The 24,533-nt window shown below is 41.6% G+C and overlaps 1 protein-coding gene across 5 annotated transcripts in view; it reads left to right on the top strand.

The window, feature by feature from the left end:
* Positions 1 to 24,533, top strand: part of foxp4 (forkhead box P4) — a 465,538-nt gene that overhangs the window by 343,106 nt on the left and 97,899 nt on the right. For all 5 annotated transcript variants that reach the window (XM_072278682.1, XM_072278678.1, XM_072278679.1 and 2 more), the window contains exons 4-5: positions 9,833 to 9,955; positions 12,362 to 12,490. In XM_072278682.1, coding sequence (XP_072134783.1) covers positions 9,833 to 9,955; positions 12,362 to 12,490 — 252 coding nt within the window. The remainder of the gene's footprint in view (positions 1 to 9,832; positions 9,956 to 12,361; positions 12,491 to 24,533) is intronic.

The raw sequence follows: 24,533 nt of genomic DNA on the forward strand, positions 1-24,533 counted from the left end.
ACATATTGTATCTCTAGATCAGGGGTTCTCAATCTGGGGTCCATGGACCCCTCAGTTAATGGTAATGCTCCACGGCATGAAAGAAGTTTGTGAACTCCCGCTATGGATGAAGTGGAAACTACTCGAAAGGGCCACACCTTTACTACATAAAACAACACTAACTGAACCTTGCCTCTACATTCAGGGTCTTCTCTGCAAAGACAGAACATTGCTTCCACATTCCCAGCTAGAGTTTTCACTAGCTATGCACTCCTCCATACTAATTTCCAGCACCTTAAGGATGGTGAAGTATCTGTTGGACCAGTTCTCAAAAAGCATTACCTCACCCTTGCTGTGATTGTTTGCCAACCTCAATGTCAGTTCAAGCTGGTCATGAAGGTTCAGTGTGTGAAAATTTCAACAAGTCTGGATAGAAAATAGTGTGTTGGGCTTTGACACCACTCCACCACTGCCTGGGATCATCACTCCTCTTATACCTATTTGGTATCAACTGATACCAAAAACTACTTTTTTCTAGGTATATAATTTACTCAGAATGTATTCTGTGAAAGAAAATGGGGCATTGCATTTTCTTCATTCACTGGGCCAAGGACATCATTGCATTTGCTGATAAAAGTCATATTATCTCAATATATCATAAATATTTCATCAGTGAAACATCTGGAAGGTTATTACACAGGGATAAGCCCTTTAGCATTCCAGAAGCAAGGACCCAGTACTGTGGCTTTTCCCTAGTGGACCTTTGGAACAATAACAAAAGTTCAGTGCATCTCTCAGCAAGTACTCCTACACCTTGGAACATGCCAGTCTACAAACTTCTTTTGCAGATGGCTCCCTGAGCTGGAAAACCAACATGTTTTTCCGGGCAGCCCAAGGTGCACCAAATTGACAAACATCTGCAAGAAGATCAAGTACGCATCCCACCGAATAGCCTCTAGAGCATTGTTCTGCGTTATGAATCCACGAGGGATGCACCTTAAAAATAACCACACGTACCCTTTCCAGATATTTTTTTGGCTTATGCCTGCCCCAGAAGGAAGTGGGAGATCACACCAGAGCAACCTTGAGGCCAGAGCATGATGCACTACAAACTTGTAATAAATGAAAGATGTAATGGGGGAAAGTCCATTTGATCATGAGTTAAGTGAGGTCATATTTGAGAGTTTCTGGAGATCAGGCATACTTTCAAATGAGTTTAACAGTGCTTCAGAAACCATTCAAAAAGACTAACCATCTTTACATACATCGTCCATGGAAACTACTGCTTGATCATGGTCCAGAGTATTTTTTTGCGCATACCTTTCCATGTGGCACAGGTAGTATGACAAAGTCAAACCCAATAAGACAGTTCCTGGTTAATTCTTTGTAAAACCTCAACATGTAGCGACATTTGCTGTTTATGTACTCAGTCTCTATGCACAGCTTGCTGCAACCACACACAAGAGTGGCCATCAGGCTGTGGTCCACATAAAATACATTACCGCCCCCCCCCACACACACTTTGAAGAGCTGTGTACCACATCTCTCTGGACATTATCCACTTCTGATCTCCAGATGAAATGGAACCTGGTTCAGGTGACAACCATGACACAGAAGCAGGTTATGAACCATAGCTACACAACATAGAGCAACATTAGCAGCACCTTGCAAATGTTGACTGGATTCTTTCCCATTGTCTAGAGAAAGCACCATTTCCATTTTCTCCACTTCTGTTGGTTTAAAATCTCAATACCGCACCAGAATGTTAACCTAGACTTCTGTGCTTAAATTTCTGTAGTGAGACATAGACAAAGCTAAAAGTATGTTTTCCCAATAAACCACAACAGACTCAAACAGCACACTCACTAAGCTCACACATCAAGACCAGGCAGTCAGACGAAGAACCTAAGTGTCACGTAATACGACTGGATCATCTATTGGCCTAAAAATACTCTAATGACCTGTCTTGAACAGGAAGTGATGTCAGGTGCTATTAGTGGGTCACAGCTGTGAAGATTTAATTAGCAGGATTGCTAAACTTAATTGAAAACCAATTAGAAGATGATGGATTTTGATTAGCAATTTAAATTTTTTAATATAATTTGTATTAACCAGTTTCAGGCAGATGTGGAGTGTGTCAGTGAGGGAATGTGGAAATTACATTTTAATACAACTTGTACTGAGAGATTGGTTGTTATGTCTGACACTAGTCAATTCTGTCCATTAAAAGGAATTAAAGTATGGGCTTCGAGAGCAATTCCCCGTGCCTTACTGGCAGCCCAATAAACAAGTGATACTGAGCAAGCATGATATTGACAGTGGTAGAATGTTTAGGAAGGAGAAAATCTTTTGTCCATTTTTTGATATTGCTCAGTTTGTCACTTTATTTACTTCAGATTCAAATTCAGATTTATTTATCATGTACATCAAAGCATGCAGTGAAATAAATGCAGCGTTTGCATTAACAACCAACACAATGTAAGGATGTGCTGGGGGCAGCCCACAAGTGTCGCCACATATTCCGGCGCCAAATTCTTCAGTTTTCTTTTTTGTCCTCTGAGCAGATAATTATCCCTTTTGGCTCGTATTTTACTGTTACTCTCATGTGGATCAACATGATGCCAGCTTTGTGATTATTGGTTTGCAGTGGATGGACATATTCAGTGTTGAATTTATTAGCAGGCCAATGCCAAGTTACCAGCTCAGTTAAAAAGTATGAGCTTTGGTCTGCCCAAAACTTGCTGATCCTCAGATCAGAATTAGGTTTAATATCACCGGCATACATTATGAAACACAGCAGTACAATGCAAGGCATGATAATATAGAAAGAACTGAATTACAATAAGTATATCAAATAGTTAAATTAATAACTAGGGCAAAAACAAATAAAATAATGAGGTAGTGTTCATGGTTTCAATGTCCGTTTGGGAATTGGATGGCAGACGGGTAGAAACTGTTCCTGAATGGGATCTGAATCCGGTTTATTATCAATGACATATGCTGTGAAATTTGTTGTTTTGTGACAGCAATACAGTGGAAGATATAAAAGAATTACTAAGTTACAATTAAAAAATAGTGTTAAATAAGAATTTTGAGCTAGTGTTCATGGACCATTCAGAAATCTGGTGGAGGGGAAGAAGCTGTTCCTACAACATTGAGTGTGTGTGTTCAGGCTCCTGTACCTCTAGGGTAAAGGGGATATTTGTAAGTGAGTGCTGCTGACTGGCGTGTTCCAAGGTGCAGGAGCACACGCTGAGGGCTGCACTGAAGCTCCATGCACAAGAACTCTGTGGGAAAGGTCCCTTGTCTGGGCTCCTGCTGCCACTGAACACTGAGTGACTGGGCCCTATGTAACAGCCTCTCAAATGTTTCAGAGTTGCATTGTTTAAGGAGGAAACATGAGTAGTATTGACATATTGCCTTAAATTTATAGTACAGTGATTGCACAGTCTTGTCCTAATTATATTTACATTGTGAATAAAGTATATTTTTGAAATATAAAAAAAATTTCAAATATTTTTTTGCCATGATTCATTCCCTTAGTAATACAGTACTCTTGTGTACTGTTTGCAGGGGTACATGCTGAAATAAAAATTGACTGCTGCTAGAGGATCAACTTGGTGAAAAATGTACTTTGGTTTTACCTGAAACCTCTTTGTCACCATTCTGTACTCTCTAGCTCATGTCCCACAATTCCTCTGTTTGGTTGCATCTGCAAATTTATCCACTTTGAATTGAATTTGTATATCCAAGACTCTGGCATAAATTGGAAACAGCAGGATTCCAAAAATTAATCTTCAGCACTCTTCCCCACTCCTGCTCCATAGAACATAGAACATTACAGCACAGTACATGTTCTTCAGCCTACAATGTTGTGCCAACCTTCTACCTACTCCAAGATCAATCTAATCCTTTCCGCCACATAGCCCTTCATTTATCTACCATCACTTTGCCTATCAAGGAGTTTCTTAAATTCCCCTAATGTACCTGCCTCTACTACTACCTCTGGCTGTATGTTCCATGCATCTCCTACTCTCTGTGTAAAGAACTTACCTCTGACAATGCCCCCCCACCCCACCCCATACTTTCCAACAATCACCTTAATATATGCCCCCTTGTATGACTATTTCTGCCCTGGGAAAGAGTCTCCGGCTATCTAATACATCAATGCCTCTTACCATCTCGTAGACCTCTCATCCTCCTTCGCTCCAAAGAGAAAAGCCCTAGCTTGCTCAACCTATCTTTGTAAGACATGGCCTCTAGTCCAGGCAGCATCCTCTCCTCTGCACTCTCTCTAAAGCTATCACATTCTTCCTACAATGAGGCAAACAGAACTGAGCACAATATTCCCAGTGTGATCTAACCAGGGTTTTATAGAGCTGCAACATTACCTTGTGGCTAATGAACTCAATCCTTGACTAATGAAAGCCAATACACCATACATCTTCTTAACAACCTTATGAACTCGCACGGCAACTTATCTGTGATCTATGAATATGGGCCCCATTATCCCTCTGTTCCTCTATGTGTAACAATACCCTTTGAACCAATTTCTGTGGTTTACTGTTCTTCAGCCAGTTTCATAGCAATTTCCTAAGATTTCACTACAAATCCCCATGGCTTTATGCTTATTGAGGAGCCTTTTGATGTGGAATGTTGTCATCATCCTTTTGGAACTCCAGGAAGAGTGCCTCAGTGGTGCACTGGCTCATCACTGCCATTATGATGAGCCAGGCTCATCCTGTCTTACACTGCTTCCTCTGTAATCACTGTACAAATAATTTGGTTTTCATGCAATGATCAATCTCAATATTTTACAGTTGCTTGTGCTTGCTTTTTCAATTCCACTAATATAGCCACCAAATGGGACTGCCTCCAATCTTCTTGATTCTGCCCAGGATTCATTAATGATTATCAGTGTCTCAGAAATCCAACTCCCTTAGTCTCTCTTACCATTCTGCAATAAATCCCCATTGTCTCAGGGGACTGTAGTTTTAAGTCACTTCAGCCTTTTTAAGATTTCTATTTTATTTGAAAAGGGAAGAAAAACTTGTACGTAAATCATGCATTCTCAACGTCAGGACAATCAAAGTATTCTGCAGCCATTGAAGTATTGTTAAATAGTAATTTAATATTGACCAGATAATCCGTCTGGTGATGTCAGCTGAGGGATAAAGAGTCGAGAGGAAAACGGGGAGAACTCTCATGCTTTCCTTCAGTAAAGGGTTACTGACCCCCAATAATGCTGGAAGCTTCTTGGTTTAGTGTCTCATCTCAACAGTGGAGTGCCATTTCAGTGCTGTTTCTAGAGGGGTTCACTCTCTCATCAAAAGTACAAAGTCAGAAGGCAGACACGAGGGAAAGCTGCATTCCCTTCAAAATATGTTTATCAGCACATTTGTTTCATTATGCCATCTTTTGCATTTGTCTGGGTTAAAATTGTGTAATTGGCTATATAATTTGTACATAACATATAATAAGTGGCATGACTTAAAGATTACTTTATTGTCAGAAGGAAGAGATTAGCTTTTCCTCATCTTTGCCTTCTGACAATAATCTTTGAGTCAAGCCCCTCCAACAGTGCAATATAACTTCATTGTTTCCCTTTTGAAAATGCTGTGCTGCTTTAGCACTGTTCCTGCAACAGTGTATTGCTCTCTCAGTTTTCTCAGGGCTAATCTCTTCTCTCAACTCCACTTTACCCTATTTATCCAATAGAAACATAGAAAACCTACAGCACAAAACAGGCCCTTCAGCCCACAATGCCGTGCTAAATGTGTACTTACTTTAGAAATTGCCTAGGGTTACCCATAGCCCTTTATTCTTCTAAGCTCCATGTACCTATCCAGCAGTCTCCTAAAAGACCCTGTCATATCTGCCTCCACCATCGTTGCCAGCAGCCCATTCCACGCACTCAGCACTCTCTGCATAAAAAACGTACTCCTGACATCTCCTCTGTACCTACTTCCAAGCACATTAAAACTGTGCCCTCTTGTGTTAGCCATTTCATAGAACATAGAACATAGAATAGTACAGCACATTACAGGCCCTTTGGCCCACAATGTTGTGCCAACCCTCAAACCCTGCCTCCCATATAACCCTCCACCTTAAATTCCTCCACATACCTGTCTAGTAGTCTCTTAAACCTCACTAGTGTATCTGCCTCCACCACTGACTCAGGCAGTGCATTCCATGCACCAACCACTCTCTGAGTAAAAAACCTTCCTCTAATATCCCCCTTGAACTTCCCACCACCCCTTACCTTAAAGCCATGTCCTCTTGTATTGAGCAGTGGTGCCCTGGGGAAGAGGCACTGGCTATCCACTCTATCTATTCCTCTTGTTATCTTGTACACCTCTATCATGTCTCCTCTCATCCTCCTTCTCTCCAAAGAGTAAAGCCCTAGCTCCCTTAATCTCTGATCATAATGCATACTTTCTAAACCAGGCAGCATCCTGGTAAATCTCCTCTGTACCCTTTCCAATGCTTCCACATCCTTCCTATAGTGAGGTGACCAGAACTGGACACAGTACTCCAAGTGTGGCCTAACCAGAGTTTTATAGAGCTGCATCATTACATTGCGACTCTTAAACTCTATCCCTCGACTTATGAAAGCTAACACCCCATAAGCTTTCTTAACTACCCTATCCACCTGTGAGGCAACTTTCAGGGATCTGTGGACATGTACCCCGAGAGCCCTCTGCTCCTCCACACTATCAAGTATCCTGCCATTTACTTTGTACTCTGCCTTGGAGTTTGTCCTTCCAAAGTGTACCACCTCACACTCCTCTGGGTTGAACTCCCTCTGCCACTTCTCAGCCCACTTCTGCATCCTATCAATGTCTCTCTGCAATCTTTGACAACCCTCTACACTATCTACAACACCACCAACCTTTGTGTCATCTGCAAACTTGCCAACCCACCCTTCTACCCCCCACATCCAGGTCGTTAATAAAAATCACGAAAAGTAGAGGTCCCAGAACAGATCCTTGTGGGACACCACTAGTCACGATCCTCCAATTTGAATGTACTCCCTCCACCACCACCCTCTGCCTTCTGCAGGCAAGCCAATTCTGAATCCACCTGGCCAAACTTCCCTGGATCCACCTGGCCAAACATCCCTGGATCCCATGCCTTCTAACTTTCTGTATAAGCCTACCGTGTGGAACCTTGTCAAATGCCTTACTAAAATCCATATAGATCACATCCACTGCACTACCCTCATCTATGTGCCCGGTCACCTCCTCAAAGAACTCTATCAGGCTTGTTTGACACGATCTGCCCTTCACAAAGCCATGCTGACTGTCCCTGATCAGACCATGATTCTCTAAATGCCTATAGATCCTATCTCTAAGAATCTTTTCCAACAGCTTTCCCACCACAAACGTAAGGCTTACTGGTCTATAATTACCCGGACTATCCCTACTACCTTTTTTGAACAAAGGGACAACATTTGCCTCCCTCCAATCCTCCGGTACCATTCCCATGGACAATGAGGACATAAAGATCCTAGCCAGAGTCTCAACAATCTCTTCTCTTGCCTCGTGGAGCAGCCTGGGGAATATTCAGTCAGGCCCCGGGGACTTATCTGTCCTAATGTATTTTAACAACTGCAACACCTCCTTTCCCTTAATATCAACATGCTCCAGAACATCAACCTCACTCATATTGTCCTCACCATCATCGTTCCCTCTCATTGGTGAATACCAAAGCGCTGGGAAAAAGCTTCTGACTATCCACACAATCAATACCTCTCATCATCTTATACAACTCTATCAAGACTCCTCTCATCTTCCATCGCTCCAAGGAAAAAAGGCCAATTTCACTCAACCTATTCTCATAAGGCATGCTCCCCAATCCAGGCAACATCCTTGTAAATCTCCTCTGCACCCTGTCTATAGTTTCCATATCCTTCTTGTAGTGAGGTGACCAGAACTGAGCACAGTACTCCAAGTGGGGTCTGACCAGGGTTCTGTATAGCTATAACATTACCTCTCAGCTCTTAAACTCATTCCCACGATTGATGAAGGCCAATGCACTATATGCCTTCTTAACCATAGAGTCAACCTGCGCAGCAGCTTTGAGTGTCCTATGGATTCGGACCCCAAGATCCCTCTGATCCTCCACACTGCCAAGAGTCTTACCATTAATACTATACTCTGCCATTATATTTGACCTACCAGAATGAACCACCTCTTGATTCCCTCAATATTCAAAGATCTATGGATTCCTCTCTCTCTCTCTGTTAATATATCAGCAACTAAGCTTCCACAGTCCAAATGGGCAGCAGTTTCTCAAGAGATCCACTACCATCTTGGGAATTTATTCAATGGCAACCCTGTTAGTTTGGAACCATGACTCACATTTCTGGACAATCCAACCAGGGCAAATTATCATCCCTACTTCTAGCCTTAAAAACCCATGAAAATTTTATACTTTTCAATGAAATTTTAAACTCAATTTCAACAAGGCCAAGGAGCTGATTATTGACTTCTGGAGAAGAAAACCAGAGGTTCATGAGCCGTTTTTCATTGGAGAATCAGAGGGGGAGAGGGCCAGCAGCTTTATAATTCCTTGGTTGTTAGTATATCGGAGGATCTGTCCTGGGCCCAGCACACAAGTGCAATTAGGAAGAAAGCATGATAGCGCCTCTACTTCCTTAGAGATTTGGAATGACATCTAGAACTTTGACAACTGCTGTAGATGGGTAGAAGAGAGTATATTGACTGGCTGCGTCACAGCCTGGTATGGAAAAACCAATGTCCTTGAATGGAAAATCCTACAAAAGTAGTTGATGCGGCCCAGTCTGTCAAGGGTAAAGCCCTCCCAAGCACTGAGCACATCTACATGAAACGCTGTCGCAGCAAAGCAGCATCTGTCATCAGGGACCCCCATCACCCAGGACATGCTCTTTTCTCATTACTGCCATTAGGAAGAGGGTACAAGAGCCGCAGGACTCACACCTCCAGGTTCAAGAACAGTTACTACCCCCATTGAAACAAAGGTGATAACTTCACTCAACTTCACTTGCCCAATCATTGAAATGATCCCACAATCAATGGAATTACTTCCCAGGACTCTTCATCTCATGTTCTCAGTATTTATTGTTTGTTTGTTTCTTTCTTTATTTATTTATTATTTCTTCCTCTTTGTACTTGCACAGTTCATTATCTTCTGCACTCTGGTTGAATGTCCAAGTTGGGCAGTCTTTCATTGATTCTGTTAAGGTTATTATTCTATAGATTTATTGAGCATGCCCACAAGAAAATGAATCTTGGGGTTGTATATAGTAACATATATGTACTTTAATAATATGTTTACTTTGGACTTTAAACTTTGAAATCACTGTTGATTTTTCTAAACTCTGGAGAGATTGGGCATTGACTGCTTCATTGCCCCTCATTGAATATGCTCAATAAACCCTTACTATACTCTATTTATTGCAAATATCTCTTTAAATTTGAACAGGATTTGGCCAGGGATCTGTTAATCTGTCACTTTTTCCTCTTTCCTACCTTTGTTTTGTCTCTGCTTCCTTCTTCCATGACACGTGCACTATTTATTGAAGGCTATAGCAAACAAGTTCTTTTGCCTCAGTCCTTAACACGTTTTTCCCCTTCAAGAATTTATCCTATTTCCTCAAGAAAGTTATTCTTGTACCCGTTTTCACTCTTAGACAGTACAAAATAAATCTCCCCTCTCCTGTGGCTCTCCTGAAATTTGTCTTAAATTGATGCCTTCTGGTTACTGACCGTCCTGCCACTGGGCACACTTCTATCCCCACCAAGCTGTCTAAACCCCTTATGATTCGGAACTCTCTATTAAATATAAGTTGCTCTTTCTCTGCTTGCAGGTGCCCGTGTCAGTGGCCATGATGAATCCACAGGTGATCACCCCGCAGCAGATGCAGCAGATCCTGTCCCCTCCCCAGCTGCAAGCCCTGTTGCAACAGCAGCAGGCCGTCATGTTACAGCAGGTAAGCAGCATGCCGCACGTTATGCAGGGGAGTGCTGTGTGAGACAGGCCCTGTGGCACCAATACTGCATTGTGCTCAGTCAGCAGCTTCTGTTTGTTCTTTGGTACTAATCAGTCATCGGGCTACATCAGGCCTCTGAGTCCTGACAGCTGCTTTGCCAGAGAATTCTCATTTAACCTGGTGAGTGTCAGTGGGACTCTTGTCATTGCTAATCCTTATGCTGCAAGTCTGGGGTCAGCTGTGGCTCTGACTTGGGAGCACTCTGCCTCACACCGGACCTCACTGCATACAATTCCAGAGAATCCAATGGGAATGTGAGCAATACACACAAAGTGCTGGAGGAGCTCAGTAGGTCAGGCAGCATCTATGGCGAGGAATAAACAGTCGACATTTTAGGCCAAGACCCTTTGTCAGAAATGGAAAAGAAGGGTGAAGAAATCAGAAAAAAAAGGTGGTGGAGGGAAGTGTAAGGAATACAAGCCTGCAGGTGATAGGAGAAACCAGCTGAGGAGCATGGGGTGCGCTTGGGGGAGGGGCAAAGTTAAAAGCTGGGAGGTGATAGGTGGAAGGGTAGGGGGCTGAAGAAGAAGAAGGAATCTGATAGGAAAGGATAGTGGGCGGTGAAGAGAAAGGAGGAGGGGCACCAGAGGGAAGTGATGGACATCTGAGGAGAAGAGAAAGGGTAAGAGGGGAGCCAGAATGGGGAACTGAGAAAGAGTAAAGGGCAGGAGGATTCAATTACTAAAAGTTAGGGAATGTCGACTATTTATTTCTCTCAATAGCAACGTCAGGAGGCCATCAATTGCTAGACAGAAACCCAGCACTCATGTCATGGAGTCATACAAAACCAAAACAAGCCCTCTAGCCCATCCATGCCAACCTATCAATCATCCACATGCACTCATCCTATATTAATCTCACTTTATTCTTCCTGCATTCCAATCAACTTACTTCGTCCTGAATCTGCCACTCACCTGCAGGCTCAGGGCAACTTACAGAGACCAATCAACCCACATGGCTTAGGGACGTGGGAGGACCTGGGAGAACCCAGGGGAAACACACGTGGTCCCAGGTGGAACATGCAAGCTCGACACCGACAGTTCCAGGGGCTAGGATCGAACTTGGGTCACCTGAGCTGCAAGACAGCACCAGCCCTATCAGCTGCAGCTCTGTGCCAGTCAGGAGCTGGTAAGCAATGCAGAGTGTCCCCTTCTTTGCCCCAACTCCTTACTCTTCCCATCCTTCCCCTCTAATAGTGTTGTGGCAGCTTCCCTAGCAGTAATGCTAACAAAGCAGAGTCCTCGAAGTTAACCTGGGGAACCTGAGTGCAGCAATCTCAGCAGAATATAAGTCTGGCAATGACAGAAGTGCAGAAGTTGGAGATCAATATATATCATGATAAAAAGGGAAGAAATTCTCTCCACTGAGGACAAGGAACATGTTTTGAGGAATGAAAATGTGCTGGCAAACTTCCAAATAAGATGCATTCATTAGCATTGTAGCAGAACTAAAAAAAATAGTTAAATTATGAGGACAGGATGCACAGAACAGACCTGTATATCTTAAATGTTGATGATTAAGGGGTGATCTAATTATGGTAAATAGGGCAGTATTTCTTCTGATGGGGGATTCCAATACAAAGTGGAAGGCTGTTGTGGGTTGAATAACAGGATAGAAGCTGGGCCATTCTGGCTGACGTGATTCATGTGAAAGATACCAATCCCCAAAAAATCTGTTGGGGTGGGGAGTCAGTTGAAAATTCCCTCAGTCTGCTTTATAAATTCTCTTCAGCTGCAGGATGTTAAAGAACGTGGAACCGAGTCAGGTAGTTGGAGTTAAGATGTACAGTCGCCATCATCTAATTGAATGATAGAACAGAGACAAGGGGCTGAATGGCCTTCTCCTGTTCAGCAAGTAGACTTCCTGCAAGCCGACAAGGAATGAAAATGAGAAGAGTTAATTCAGTTGGTGTTGACGCATGCATGCTGCCCTGTACTTGTATAATCAGTTGCTTTCACTTTAAACGAGTCACCAATCTAAATTAATATATTTCTTGGATCCTTCTAAACATAGCAGTCATCCCAAGCAGTATTTTACAGGCTCCTCATCTACATGTCACCAGCACACAATGATCCCACAGACCCTGTAGGATTGCACTGACAGATAATTAACTTTCCACCGAGAATTTAATTGGTGTTGTCTAACGCAGAATAGCAGTGAAGTTTGCACTGTATGCTGGCTATTGTTCTGATATTAATTTTCTGATTGCTTCATCTGTGGGGATTTTTTTTTTACCCTGACTGAGATCCTTTGTGTTTTCTGTCTTCTGTTTTCCCCCTGCCCCCTCTAACTGTCCTCCCTCCCTCATTCTCTACCGTCACCTCACTGCCTTCCACTCCATAACAGCTTCAGGAGTATTACAAGAAGCAACAGGAACAATTGCATCTACAGCTGATAACCCAACAGCAACAGCAGCAGCAACAGCAGCACCAACAACAGCAGCAACAACAGCAAACTGTCAAACAGCCAAAAGAGGTAAGCTCATCCCCGTAACTGTTGGCTGGGTGAACTGGATGGGAAGGTGACCATTTCAACCCTTCCCCTTTCAGTAAGAGGTACTGGCACTTTCCTCACCTGGTACCGCAACTAAGTGTGTGAGAGCAAATGGGAACAGACGGCTATTTGACTGTGGCGGCATCCCAATCTCGTTTGCGACTGGTATTATGGTATGGTTTAGCTGAATGGGCTGAAAGGTGAACACATGTCTTATGAGGAAAGGTTGAGCGAGCATGGGCTTTTCGCTTTAGATTGAAGGAGGATAAGAGGCAACTTGATAGAGGTGTGTAACAGTATGAGAGGTGTAGATAGAGTGGACAGCCAGCACCTTGTTCCCCCAGTGTGGTAATAGTTAATACTAAAGCACATAAGGCAAGGGTTCCCAACCATTTTTATATCACGGATCCCTACCATTAGCCGAGCAGTCCATAGACATCAGGTTCAGAACCCTTAGTTTAAGGTGAGTGCAGGTAAGTTTAGGGGGGGGAATGATAGAGGTAGGTTACAGAGAGTGATGAGTGCCTTCAACACACTGCCAAAGTTTGTACTAGAAATTCAAAAGGGACATAATGTGTCCGTCTTAGATAGGTACATGGATGTAAGAAAAATACACAGTTATGGGCTCTATAAGAGGGAAGGGTTAGAATGATTGTGGAGTAGGTTTACATAGATTGGCACAACATTGTGAGCTGAGTGGCCCATACTGTGCTGTACTGTCCTACGCTATGTTCTATAAAACACACATGTCCTCTCATTCTTTCACCCAAGAATAACTGGTTTTGCTCTCTTAAGATCTTCTCAGCTCCACTGATCATTGGTAAAACTCAGTTTAGTACTTGATAGATACTGTTTTGGATTAATAGTTCATAAGAATTTGATCGCTTCCTGAGTGGTAGAGGAGAAGTTATCTGTGCATAATTTCTTTTAATGTGGGAGTAACTATTACACAAATGAGCTAACACATGGACTTCACAGAACACAAAGCACTGCTTTAGCTTCGTAGCAACATAATACAGAGTTTAATGCTTGGTTCAAAATCTTGGTTATGCAAAGGTTACGCCATCAATATGGTAAACTTTTATAAAATGGTGGCTAAACCTCAGTTAGAAGCTTCCTTATGAGTACCACACTTATGGAAAGGGTAAGGATTGTGGAGGGCTGGCAGAAGAATTTATTGGAATGGTACCAGGGATGGAATACCTCAGTTGTGTGAAGAGAGTAGAGAATACAGGAATATTCCTTCTGCTGCTTAGAATGTTAAGAGAAGATTTGATAGACAAGTTTAAGATTAATCACGATATTGATTGAGGAAATAAGGACCCATTTTTGGCAGTGGTAGACAGGTTTACTGCATATAACCACACAACCAAAGGCGATACAAGGAACTTACTTTTATACTGTTATTTGTCATGACCTGAAATGCTTTGGTTGATGGACTAAGTAGCCTCCTACTGACCAGTAATATTCATGATCTAATTATCTGATTCACTATCAGCAATAAATCTCGACATCCATGCGTGAACCAGTTCCTGATGGTAGTTATATATAGCCCTCCGAACAAACCAAGATGTAGTCTACAAATAATGATGGGAGATAGAAAAGGCACGACAAAAGAGCAACTTTATGATAGTCATGGATTGAGTATTGTGTAATGAACTGGATTTGATGAGAGAGCTTAAGGTAAAGGAACTTTTAGTAGGCAATGATCAAAATATTATAGAATTCGCCCTGCAATTTGAGAAAGAGAAGCTAAAGTCAGATGTATCAACATTACAGTGGAGTAAGGGGAATTACAGAGACATGAGGGAGCTTGGAAGAGGACACTAGCAAGGGTGATAGCAGAGCAGTAATGACTGCAGTTTCTGGGAGCAATTTAGAAGATGCATGATAGATACATCCCAAAGAAGAAGAAGTATTCTAAAGACAGGATGACACAACCATGGTTGACGAAGGAGGTCAAAGCCAACATAAACGGCAAAGAGAAGGCACATAATAGATTAATGGGAAGGTAGAAGATTGCGAAACTTATAAAAACCAACAGAAGGCAACTAAAAAAGCCATAAGGGGGGAAAAAGTTGAAATAAGAAGGCAAGCTAGCCGATAATATCAAAGAAGATACTGAAGGTTTATTCAGATATATAAAGAGTAAAAGAGAAGTGTGGGCACGTGGCCAAGTGGTTAAGGTGTTCAACTAGCGATCTGAAGGTCGTGAGTTCGAGCCCCAGCCGAGGCAGCATGTTGTGTCCTTGAGCAAGGCACTTAAAATCACACAGTGCTCTGCGAAGACACTGGTGCCAAGCTGTATGGGTCCTAATGCCCTTCCCTTGGACAACATCGGTGTCATGGAGAGGGGAGACTTGCAGCATGGGCAACTGCTGGTCTTCCATACAACCTTGCCCAGGCCTGTGCCCTGGAGAGTGAAGACCTTCCAGGCGCAGATCCATTAGTCTTCGAGACTAATGGATCTGCACCCAAGACTAATGGATGCCTTTATAAAAGAGAGGTAGGAGTAGATAATGGACTGCTGGAAATTGATGCTGGAGAGGTAGTAATGGGGGACAAGGAAATGGCAACCAAACTGAATAAGTATTTTGCATCAGTCTTCACTGTGGAAGACACCAGCACTATGCCGGAAGTTTGAGAGTGTCAGGGGGCAGAAATGAGTGCAGCTGCTATTACTAGGGAGAAGGTGCTTGGGTGGCTGAAAGGATTGAAGGTAGATAAGTCATTTGGATCAGATGGCTTACACTCCAGGGTTCTGTAAGAGGTAGCTAAAGAGATTGTGGAGGTGTCAGTAATGATTGCTAGATTCTGGAATGGTTCCAGAGGACAAGGAAATTGGAGATGTCACTCCACTCTTCAAGAAGGGAGAGAGGCAAAAGAAACAGAATTTTAGGCCAGTTAGCCTGGCCTCAGTGGCTGGGAAGTTGTTGGAGTCAATTGCTAACGATGAGGTCTCAGGGTATTTGGAGGCACGTGATAAAAAAGACCAATGTTAGCATGATTTCCTTGAGGGAAAATTTTGTCTGATAAATCTGTTAGAATTATTTGAGGAATTATCTGATTGGCTGCTAGTGACTAGTGGAGTTCTGCAGGGGTCAGTGTTGGGATTACAGTGTTGTACATCGTGGATTTGGATGATGGAATTGATGGCTTTGTGGCCAAGTTTGTGGATGATACGAACATGGGTGGAGGGGCAGGCCGTGCTGAGGAAGCAGAGAGGCTGTAGAGGACAGTTTAGGAAAATGAGCAAAGAGGTGGCAGATGGAATACATTGCAGGGAAGTGTATGGTCATGCGCTTTGGTAGAAAGTATAAAAACAGAGACTATTTTCTAAATGGGGAGAAAATTCAAAAATCCAAGGTGCAAAGGGATTCAGGAGTCCATATACAGGATTCCCTAAAAGCTAATTTGCAGGTTGAGTCGGTGGTGAGGAAGGGAAATGCTATGTTATCATTCGTTTCAAGAGGATTGGAATATGAAAGCAAGGATGTAATGCTGAAGCTTTATAAGGCACTAGTGAGTCCTCGGTTGTAGTATTGTGGGCCCCTTATTTAAGAAAGGATGCCTTGACATTGGAGAGGGTTCAAAGAGGTTCACAAGAAAGATTCCAGGAATGAGAGGCTTATTGTATGAGGAGCGATTGATGGCTTTAGGCCTTTACTCATTGGAATTTAGAAGAATGAGGGGAGATCGTATTGAAACCTATGGAATGTTGAAAAGCCAAGATAGAGTAGATGTGGAGAGAACATTTCCTTTGGTGGGAGAATCTATTACCCGAGGGCACAGCCACAGAATAGATTTGGAATGGAGATTAGGAGGAATTTCCTTAACAAGAGGTTGGTGCATCTGTGTGACAGGCAACTGTGGAGGCCAGGTCATTGAATGTATGTAAGGCAGATGTTGGTAGGTTCTTGATTAGTCAGGGTGTAATAGGTTATGGGGAAAAGGCAGGAGAATGGGGTTTGTGAGAGAAATGGATCAGCCATGATGAAATGGTGAAGCAGACTTAATGGGCCAAACGGCCTAATTCTGCTCCTATGTCTTATGTTTCTGTCTGGTCTAATAAGCCCACAGCAGTAATGGGCCTTTCTCTCAACCAGATATTAATCCCATGACAAATGAGCATTTCGTAGATGATGAGATTGGATGCAGGAGATTTAGGAGTTTAATTGGGTTATGGAGTTGAAAATTAAAAGAATTCCTGTGGGAAACCAAAAAGTTAAAGATGCTTTTGTGCAAGTATTACCAAAACATATTACAGTGATAGCATTACACTGTATCTAACCCTTAGAATTTGTGACTTGGGATTGTTTGATGGAACAGTGTCTACATTGCAAGGATTTTATCCCATATTGTAGCTGACCTAGGACTGTTTAATACATGTGGCTGCATAAAATGTGAAAACTTTGGAGTCACCACTGTGAACATTTCAAACTTTGATGAGAACAAAATTTACAAAGCCAAAATTAGAAAAAGATTCAAAGAATTTTTTTGCCTAAGATGAATAACTATTCAAAGATTTCCCAAGTCTGGCCCACGACCCTCACAGTCAGATCCTTGTGTTCACACCTGTCTGTTAAAATGTGTAATGGCTTCCAGATTGCAGAAGTATTCCTATTCTTGGTTCTGTGTGAGGAGCTGGTCCTCTGCACAATGGTTGTGCACGTGCCATCTGGTGCAGATCCATGGGTGTATTCTAGGCACACACCAGGTCAGCCCTGGGAGATGTGAGTGGAGTGTTTGCTGCTCATGTTGTGTATACACCTGAGAGCAGTACAGTGTATGTGAGCAAAGGAAAATGGGCCATTAATGAGGACAATATGCCTGGTTACTTCTGATAGGTGGAATGGTCAACATCAAGAGCTTTGGAGGCCTCACACAATTTCTGCTGAAATTATAGCTATGCCAAGGGGTTAGTAGGCAAATGGAAGTTTAGAATCCACCACAAAGTTAGGGTGAAATGTATTTTCAGTGTCAGTACAACGTTAATTGAGGCAATGCGATACAAATTTGCTAATATAAAAACAGAAAAATATCCAAAAACTGAAAATGTTGTAAGATCATCACTCTGAAGCATTAAATCCATCAATCCATAGGTGATCCTTGATACCTGAGATTACTAGTGGTTTCTGTTTCTATTTCATATTTCCAATATCTGTGTAATTTTGCTTTGGTCTGAAATGTTGATGATTGATTCTAAGTTGGTATTCAGAAGAAATAGGAGAATGAATTGACCAAAAGGCTCTCAAGCCTGATCTGCCATTCAATAAGACGGTGGCTGAACCTTCATGTCATTTTCAATTTTTCTACACAAACCCCTTGATTCCCCGAGTGCATGGAAATCTGCTGAGAATGACAGAGCACTCACTGCCCTCTGGGGTGGAGGAGTCTGAAAATTCACAACCCACAGTAGAAAAATAAATCTCCTTTTCTCAATCCTGTATGTCCAAACACTTACTTTGAGACTCTGACCACTAATTTTAGTTTTCCCTGTTTGTCCAGCCCAGTTTTAATGAGATCACCTCTTAATCTTCTAAACTCCAGAGATTAAAAGTCCTTTCTACAAATCTCTCCACAAGGAATCACCCCTCTCAACACAGGAATCAATCTCGTGCATTTCATGTCCTCTAAGGCAAACATTTCTGACTGGAAATTCACTCCCTAGATGGTAGCCCTGAACGCACCAAATCGTAGTTCTGCCAATTAGAATGAATTTTAGAGGCAGAGTACAATACTCATTTGATGCTGTACAGCAAACTTGGTCCTGCTGATCCTGGGGGATAAATTTTTCGACCATCTTTCCTTTGGCAAGGAGACCAAATGGGTAAAAAAAGACTCCAGGTGCAGTCTCAAATAAATGAGTGTGGTAAGATTGCTCGCTTTATATTCTGGCATTATTCCATTAATGGTTAAATGCCATTTACTTCCCCATTGCTTGCTATACTTAAATGCTAACTTAGTAATTAATACATAAAGATGGCCTTTGAAGAGCAAGATTTGTTAATCCCTATTTTTATTTAAATTTCCTCTTTTTTCCATTCTTCCAATCAAAGTAGTTAATTTCACACATTCTATTTCACCACCTTTTTATCCAATGATTTAGAATGCCTGTGCTACAACTCTTTGTATCCTTTTCACAGCTTACTTTACATGTAATTTGTACCATGAACAATCTTGAATATATTACCCACAATTTACTCTTCTAAGCATAGATAGAGATTGCTAGTAGCTGCATCAATCTTTGAGACACTTCCCTAGTCAGTTCTTGTCATTTTGTAAGTAATCAATTTATTCCTACTCTGCTTCATGTCAATTAACTTGTTCACAATCTATGCCTAAAAATTATATGCAACCGCTGAAACCAGGAGTTCCCAACCTGGGGTCCATGGACCCCTCAGTTAGTAGTAGGGCTCCATAGCATAAAAAAGGTTGGGAACCCCTGCCTTAAGCTCTGATCTTGTATAAAAGCAGTAGCAGCAAGGTGCAGGAGTGTAGTGGTTAGCACAATGCTTTACAGTACCAGCGACCTGGATTCAATTCCCACCACTGCCTGTTTGTACGTTCTCTGGGTGCTCCGGTTTCCTCCCGCTGTCCAAAAATGTTCCATCTGGTACATTAGTTGGTACTAATGGTACTAACTACATTAGCTGGTCATTGTAAATTGTTCTGTGATTAGGCTGTGACTAAATTGGGGGATTGCTGCTCGTCGCGACTTGAAGGACCAGAAGGGTCTATTCCACACTCTCTGTCAATAAATAAACAAAAGAAAACTTTGTATGTTTTTTCCACAGTTGAAATGTGAAAGTCCAGATATAGGACATGCACAGGCTATCTTTTGAGCCAGTTACAGTCATAAAACTCCAATAGGTATAAATTGTTTCTTTCCTGCCTTTAAATCCCCTCACTTAGCAAATGAGAACCAACTCACTTTGGTTAAAGGGACCTGTGTGTTGGTTAAGTGGAATGATTGAGGTCTTGAATGATTATCATCAAGTTTATGTTTCACACTAATATTAAAACAGCTGCTTTGATGTCACATCAGAGGTTTTTTCTTTGACAGGTTTGGGCTTTTATGTTACAAATTTGTTTTCCATTTTACTCTAATGGTACATAGTGAAAATTACTTAAAGGTTCTTTTTATGCTTGTAGGAAATAGGGGCAGAATTGACTAGGCAGACCCTTGAGGTTTCTTTGTTATTCAATATGATTTCTTACCTCACCTCCATTTTTTGACCCTGTCGCATAATCCTTTAACTTCTTTAGTGTCCAAAATGCATTGTCAATATTTGGTTGCACAATAATGGTCCTGGTTCTGATAAGCATTTTCTTAAGCCTCCTGTCCCAAGAAAGACAAACAGATCTAAATTCCGGAGATCTGAACAATCAGAGCCTTACCTGCTACCTCTACCTTGAGTTAAATTGCGATCACAGTTTGTCTTTTTTTTTGCTGTTGGCATTTGTAAGTCTTTGCTTATGTACAGATTTTTGGAAGGTTTTATTGTATTTCCCTTTTCCTGATAATACCTGCAAGAAAATGAATCTCAAGGTAGAGTATGATGACATATAGACTCAGTTGCCACTTTATTAGGTACCACTGAGTGCATGTTCGTGGTCTTCTGTTACTGTAGAGTAGACCATCCACTTCAAGGTTTGACATGTTGAACCCACCACTGTTGTAACATGTGGTTATTTGAGTTACCGTTGCCTTCTTGTCAGCTTGAACCATTCTGGCTATTTTCCTCTGACTTCTCTCATTAACAAGGTGTTTTTGCCCATAGAACTGCTGTTTACTGTATGTTTTGTTTTTGTTTATCGCACCATTCCCCATAAACTCTAGAGACCGTTGTGCATGAAATACCAGGAGATCAGCTTTCTCAAACTATCCCGTCTGGTACCAACAATTATTCCACTATCAAAGCCATTTGAGTCACGTTGCTTTCCCGTTCTGATATTTGGTCTGAACAACAATTGGATCTCTTGACCTATGCTTTTATACATTAAGTTGCTGTCACATGATTGGCAGATTAGATATTTGCACCAAGCAGATGCACCTAACAAAGAGGTCACTGAGTCTGCGTACTTCAATAATAAACTTATCTTCACTTTGGCTTTGGTTACATTGCAAATTTAGAGTCAGAATGATATAACTTGGAAGGCACTGGCACAGTGGTTTGTAGATATTGTTCAACATGGTAAGAATCCAGCTGGTGACATCACTTGAGTCATGCCTATTCTTTGTGGAATGTAGTTGGGTACTGCAGTTTGCTGTGGTTCTTCTCAGATGAAGAGTAGGGTGGGGTGAATGTCAGCTTTGATTTGTCCTCCTCCTGACCAATAGTCAGAACATTAGAACATTAGAAAGATTTTGACAAGAACAAGCCATTCGGCCAAACAAAGCTTGCCAAATTCCTATCCACATAGTGTGTTGAAATAGCTATCAGGTTTAGATTTGAAAGTCTCTAAGATCACACTCCCAGCTATACAACTAGGTTGTTTGTTCTATATGTCCACAACTCGCTGTGTAAAGAAATGCTTCCTGATGTTAGTCTGAAATCTCTCTTTAACCGGTCTCCACCTGTGGCCCCATGTCCTCATTGATGAATTAATTTTGAAGTAACAGCTGGCATCCTCTTTACTTATGCCCTTAATGATTTTGAACACTTCTGTCATGTCTCCTCTCATTCTATGTCTACTTAGGCTAAAAAGATTTAATTCTTTCCATCATTCTCCATAGCTCATACCCTGCAGACCTGGAATGAGTCTAGTCACCCTTTCCTGGACTCCCTCCAGTGCCTTCGGATCCCTCACACAATATGGAGACCAAAACCATACAGAGTATTCAAAGTGTGGCCTCGCAAGCACATTATACAGCTTAAGGGTGATAGTGGCCTCTCTAGACTTGAACTTCATTGAGCGCATTATATAGCCCAACATTCTATTTGCCTTCCTAATCACTTCTGTACATTGTCTAGATGTTGATAGTGATGTGTGACTAGGACACTCAAATCCTTGGCATACAGTGCACTTTCTAACTCAAGACCCTCCATTGTATATTTATATCTAATATTTTGACTTCCTAAATGTAATATTTTACATTTACTTACATTAAATTTCATCTGCCATTTATCCACACACATCTGGATTTTGCTTAGATCTAACTTTATTGATTCTGCTGCCTGAATATTATCAGCTCGTCCCCCTAATTTTATGTCATCTACAAACTTTACTAGTTAATTTGTTATGTGCTTATCCAAATGATTAATATAAATTAAAAACAGTAGCAGCCCCAAAACTGATCCCTGTGGAACCCCACTTTTAACATCATCTAGGTGTGAAAACTCATTGTTTTCTGGTTTTGTGCCAATTCTGCACCCATTTGCACACCTTACCCTGAGTCCTATCTCCTGTAATTTGATTCTTAACCTCCTGTGGGGTACTTTGTCAAAAGCCTCCTGAAAATCCAAGTAAATGATATCAACCAATCTTTGTTAGCATAAATTTTAGTCGCCTCTTCATAGAACTCCACATATTAGTAAAACATGATTTCCCCTTTCTGAGCTCATGCTGGCTATCTGCAGGCATGCCTGTTCTTATCAGCTGCTTTTCCATCTCATTCTTTATTCATGTTTCCATTATCTTACCTATGATACATTAAGCTTACTAGTCTATAGTTACAAGGGTCAGTGTGGTAACCCATTTTATATACTGGGACAATTTTAACCCGTTTCCAGTCCTTAGGGATTTCACCAATCTTCCCTGATTTTTGAAAAATACATGTTAAGGGTTTGTATACATAATCATAGCCCTCTTTATACCCTTGGTTATATGTTGTCTGGCCCTGGAGATTTGTTAACTTTCAGCCTTTCAGCTGAAGCAGGGCCTCACTTTCTAAGATTTCTAAGTCACTTAACACAACCTTATTTTTCTCCGCACTTACTGGCATATTGCTAACATCTTTGCAGGTGAGTACTTCAGTAAAATATGAGTTAAGAGTATCTGCTATGTCCTCCTCTGCATAATTTATCACCCCATTATTATTCCTTATACACCTAACTTCCTCCTTGACTTTCCTTTTGCTACTAAAGTATTGAAAAAAAATCTCTTGGGATCAATCTTAGCATTATCAGCAATATCCTTCTTAACCTGTCTTTTGGCAATCCTAGTTTCCCTCTTGATTATAACTCTCATATTTTCATATCCCCTACCGTTAACATCACCACCATTTTTTCTGTTTTCTTATATAGCTGTCTTTTCTTAAATTTTTTTTTATGTATGTCTTTATTCCTTCATGTAGTTGATCTACTGTATTTATGGCTTCTCCCAACCTTGGGTATGAACATTTCCTGCACTGCATGAATTACCTCTTTAAATTAACTCCATTGTTCTTCAACTGACTCAACGGCAAACAGCTCCTTCCAGTTTACCTTCTGAAGTCTTTGCTGCATCTGCACAGACTTTACCTTTCTGAAATTCAAAATTTAATGGCTTTGGCTTTACTGATAGACTCTTCCGAAAAACTTCGAGACTGACAATGTTATGATTGTTTGCTCCTGAAGGCTCAACAACTTCGTATTCAAAATTCTATCCTGATTGTTCCAGAATATCAAATCTAGACAGGCCTCCCCTATTGTTGGTACTGGGTCAAAAAAAAACTTTCCTGTAATCCATTAGTCATTGGGTTCTCCCACTATATATTTGGGAAATTAAAGTCTCCCATGACTATAACATCACCTGCAGAATTGCCTTGCGAATATTCTGATAGAGTGATCCATGCTGGAAATATTCTGTGCAGACAGAATGAATAGAAATAGGATCCTTTCACTAACTTTTTCAATTCAGTTTTGTAATTTAACTATTGCTGGGAAATTTGACTTTAAGCCATTTTTCAATTCCTTGAGGGTCCATCTGAGTGGCTCATTGGGTCACTCATAGAGTTGTACAGCATAGAAACAGGCCTTGCCACTCACTGCTAACCAATTTGCCAACCTATACTATTCCCAATTGCCTGCATTAATTCCATATCCTTCTGGGCCCTGCTCATTCAAGATGCCTCTTAAATGTTGTTAATGTCCCTTCTTCCTCTGCCTCCTCTCACAGTCCATTCTACTACTACTCATGGTGTGGAAAATTCACTCCCCACAACACCCATAAATCTGCTCTCTCTCAATTTTATATGTCATCTCTCAGCCTCCTTCACACCAAGGGAAAAAGCTTATCCAATCTTCCCTGATAACTCACGTCCTCCAATCTAAACAACATCCTTGTGAATCTTTTCTGCACCCTCTCTAACTTTATTATTCCCCTGTAGAGCAGTGACTGGAAGTGCACACAGTGTGGCCTAACTAGTGTTTTGTACAGCTATAACATAATGTCCCAGCTTTTGTGCTCAACGCCAAGGTTGCACTCATAGGTAGAATTATTGAAGATCTATTCCTGAGACAAAAGCAGTAAGTCCAGTGCAAATCAGATGGAACATGCATTGTCAGAGCTATTGCCCTTTGAATGTAAAACCAAATATATGTAAAGGGTCCCATATGGCACCAAAAGTGAAGTTTTCCTCTGTATATAAGACCTTAAGCTATAGGAGCAGAATTAGGCCATTCGACCCATCGTGTTTGCTCTGCGATCCGATCATGATTGATATAAGACCTTAAGATATAGGAGCAGAAGTAACCATTCAGCCCATCGAGTCTGCTCTGCCATTCAATCATGGGCTGATCCAATTCTTCCAGTCATCTCCACTCCCCTGCCTTCTCCCCATACCCTTTCATGCCACGGCTAATCAAGAACCTATCTATCTCTGCCTTAAATGCACCCAATGACTTGGCAACAAATTCCACAGATTCCACAGATTTACCACGCTCTGACTAAAGCAATTTCTCCGCATCTCTGTTCTAAATGGACGTCCTAGAAGAGGGTACGACTTCATCCCAATTTTTCTGCCTCGTCCCTGTAACCTTTGATGCCAAATTATTAACATAAAATGTGAAAAATAGCGGACACAACAGCAACCCTGTGG

This window comes from Mobula birostris, chromosome 14 (genome assembly GCF_030028105.1).
Source record: "Mobula birostris isolate sMobBir1 chromosome 14, sMobBir1.hap1, whole genome shotgun sequence".
In the NCBI taxonomy this organism is placed as follows: Eukaryota; Metazoa; Chordata; class Chondrichthyes; order Myliobatiformes; family Myliobatidae; genus Mobula; species Mobula birostris.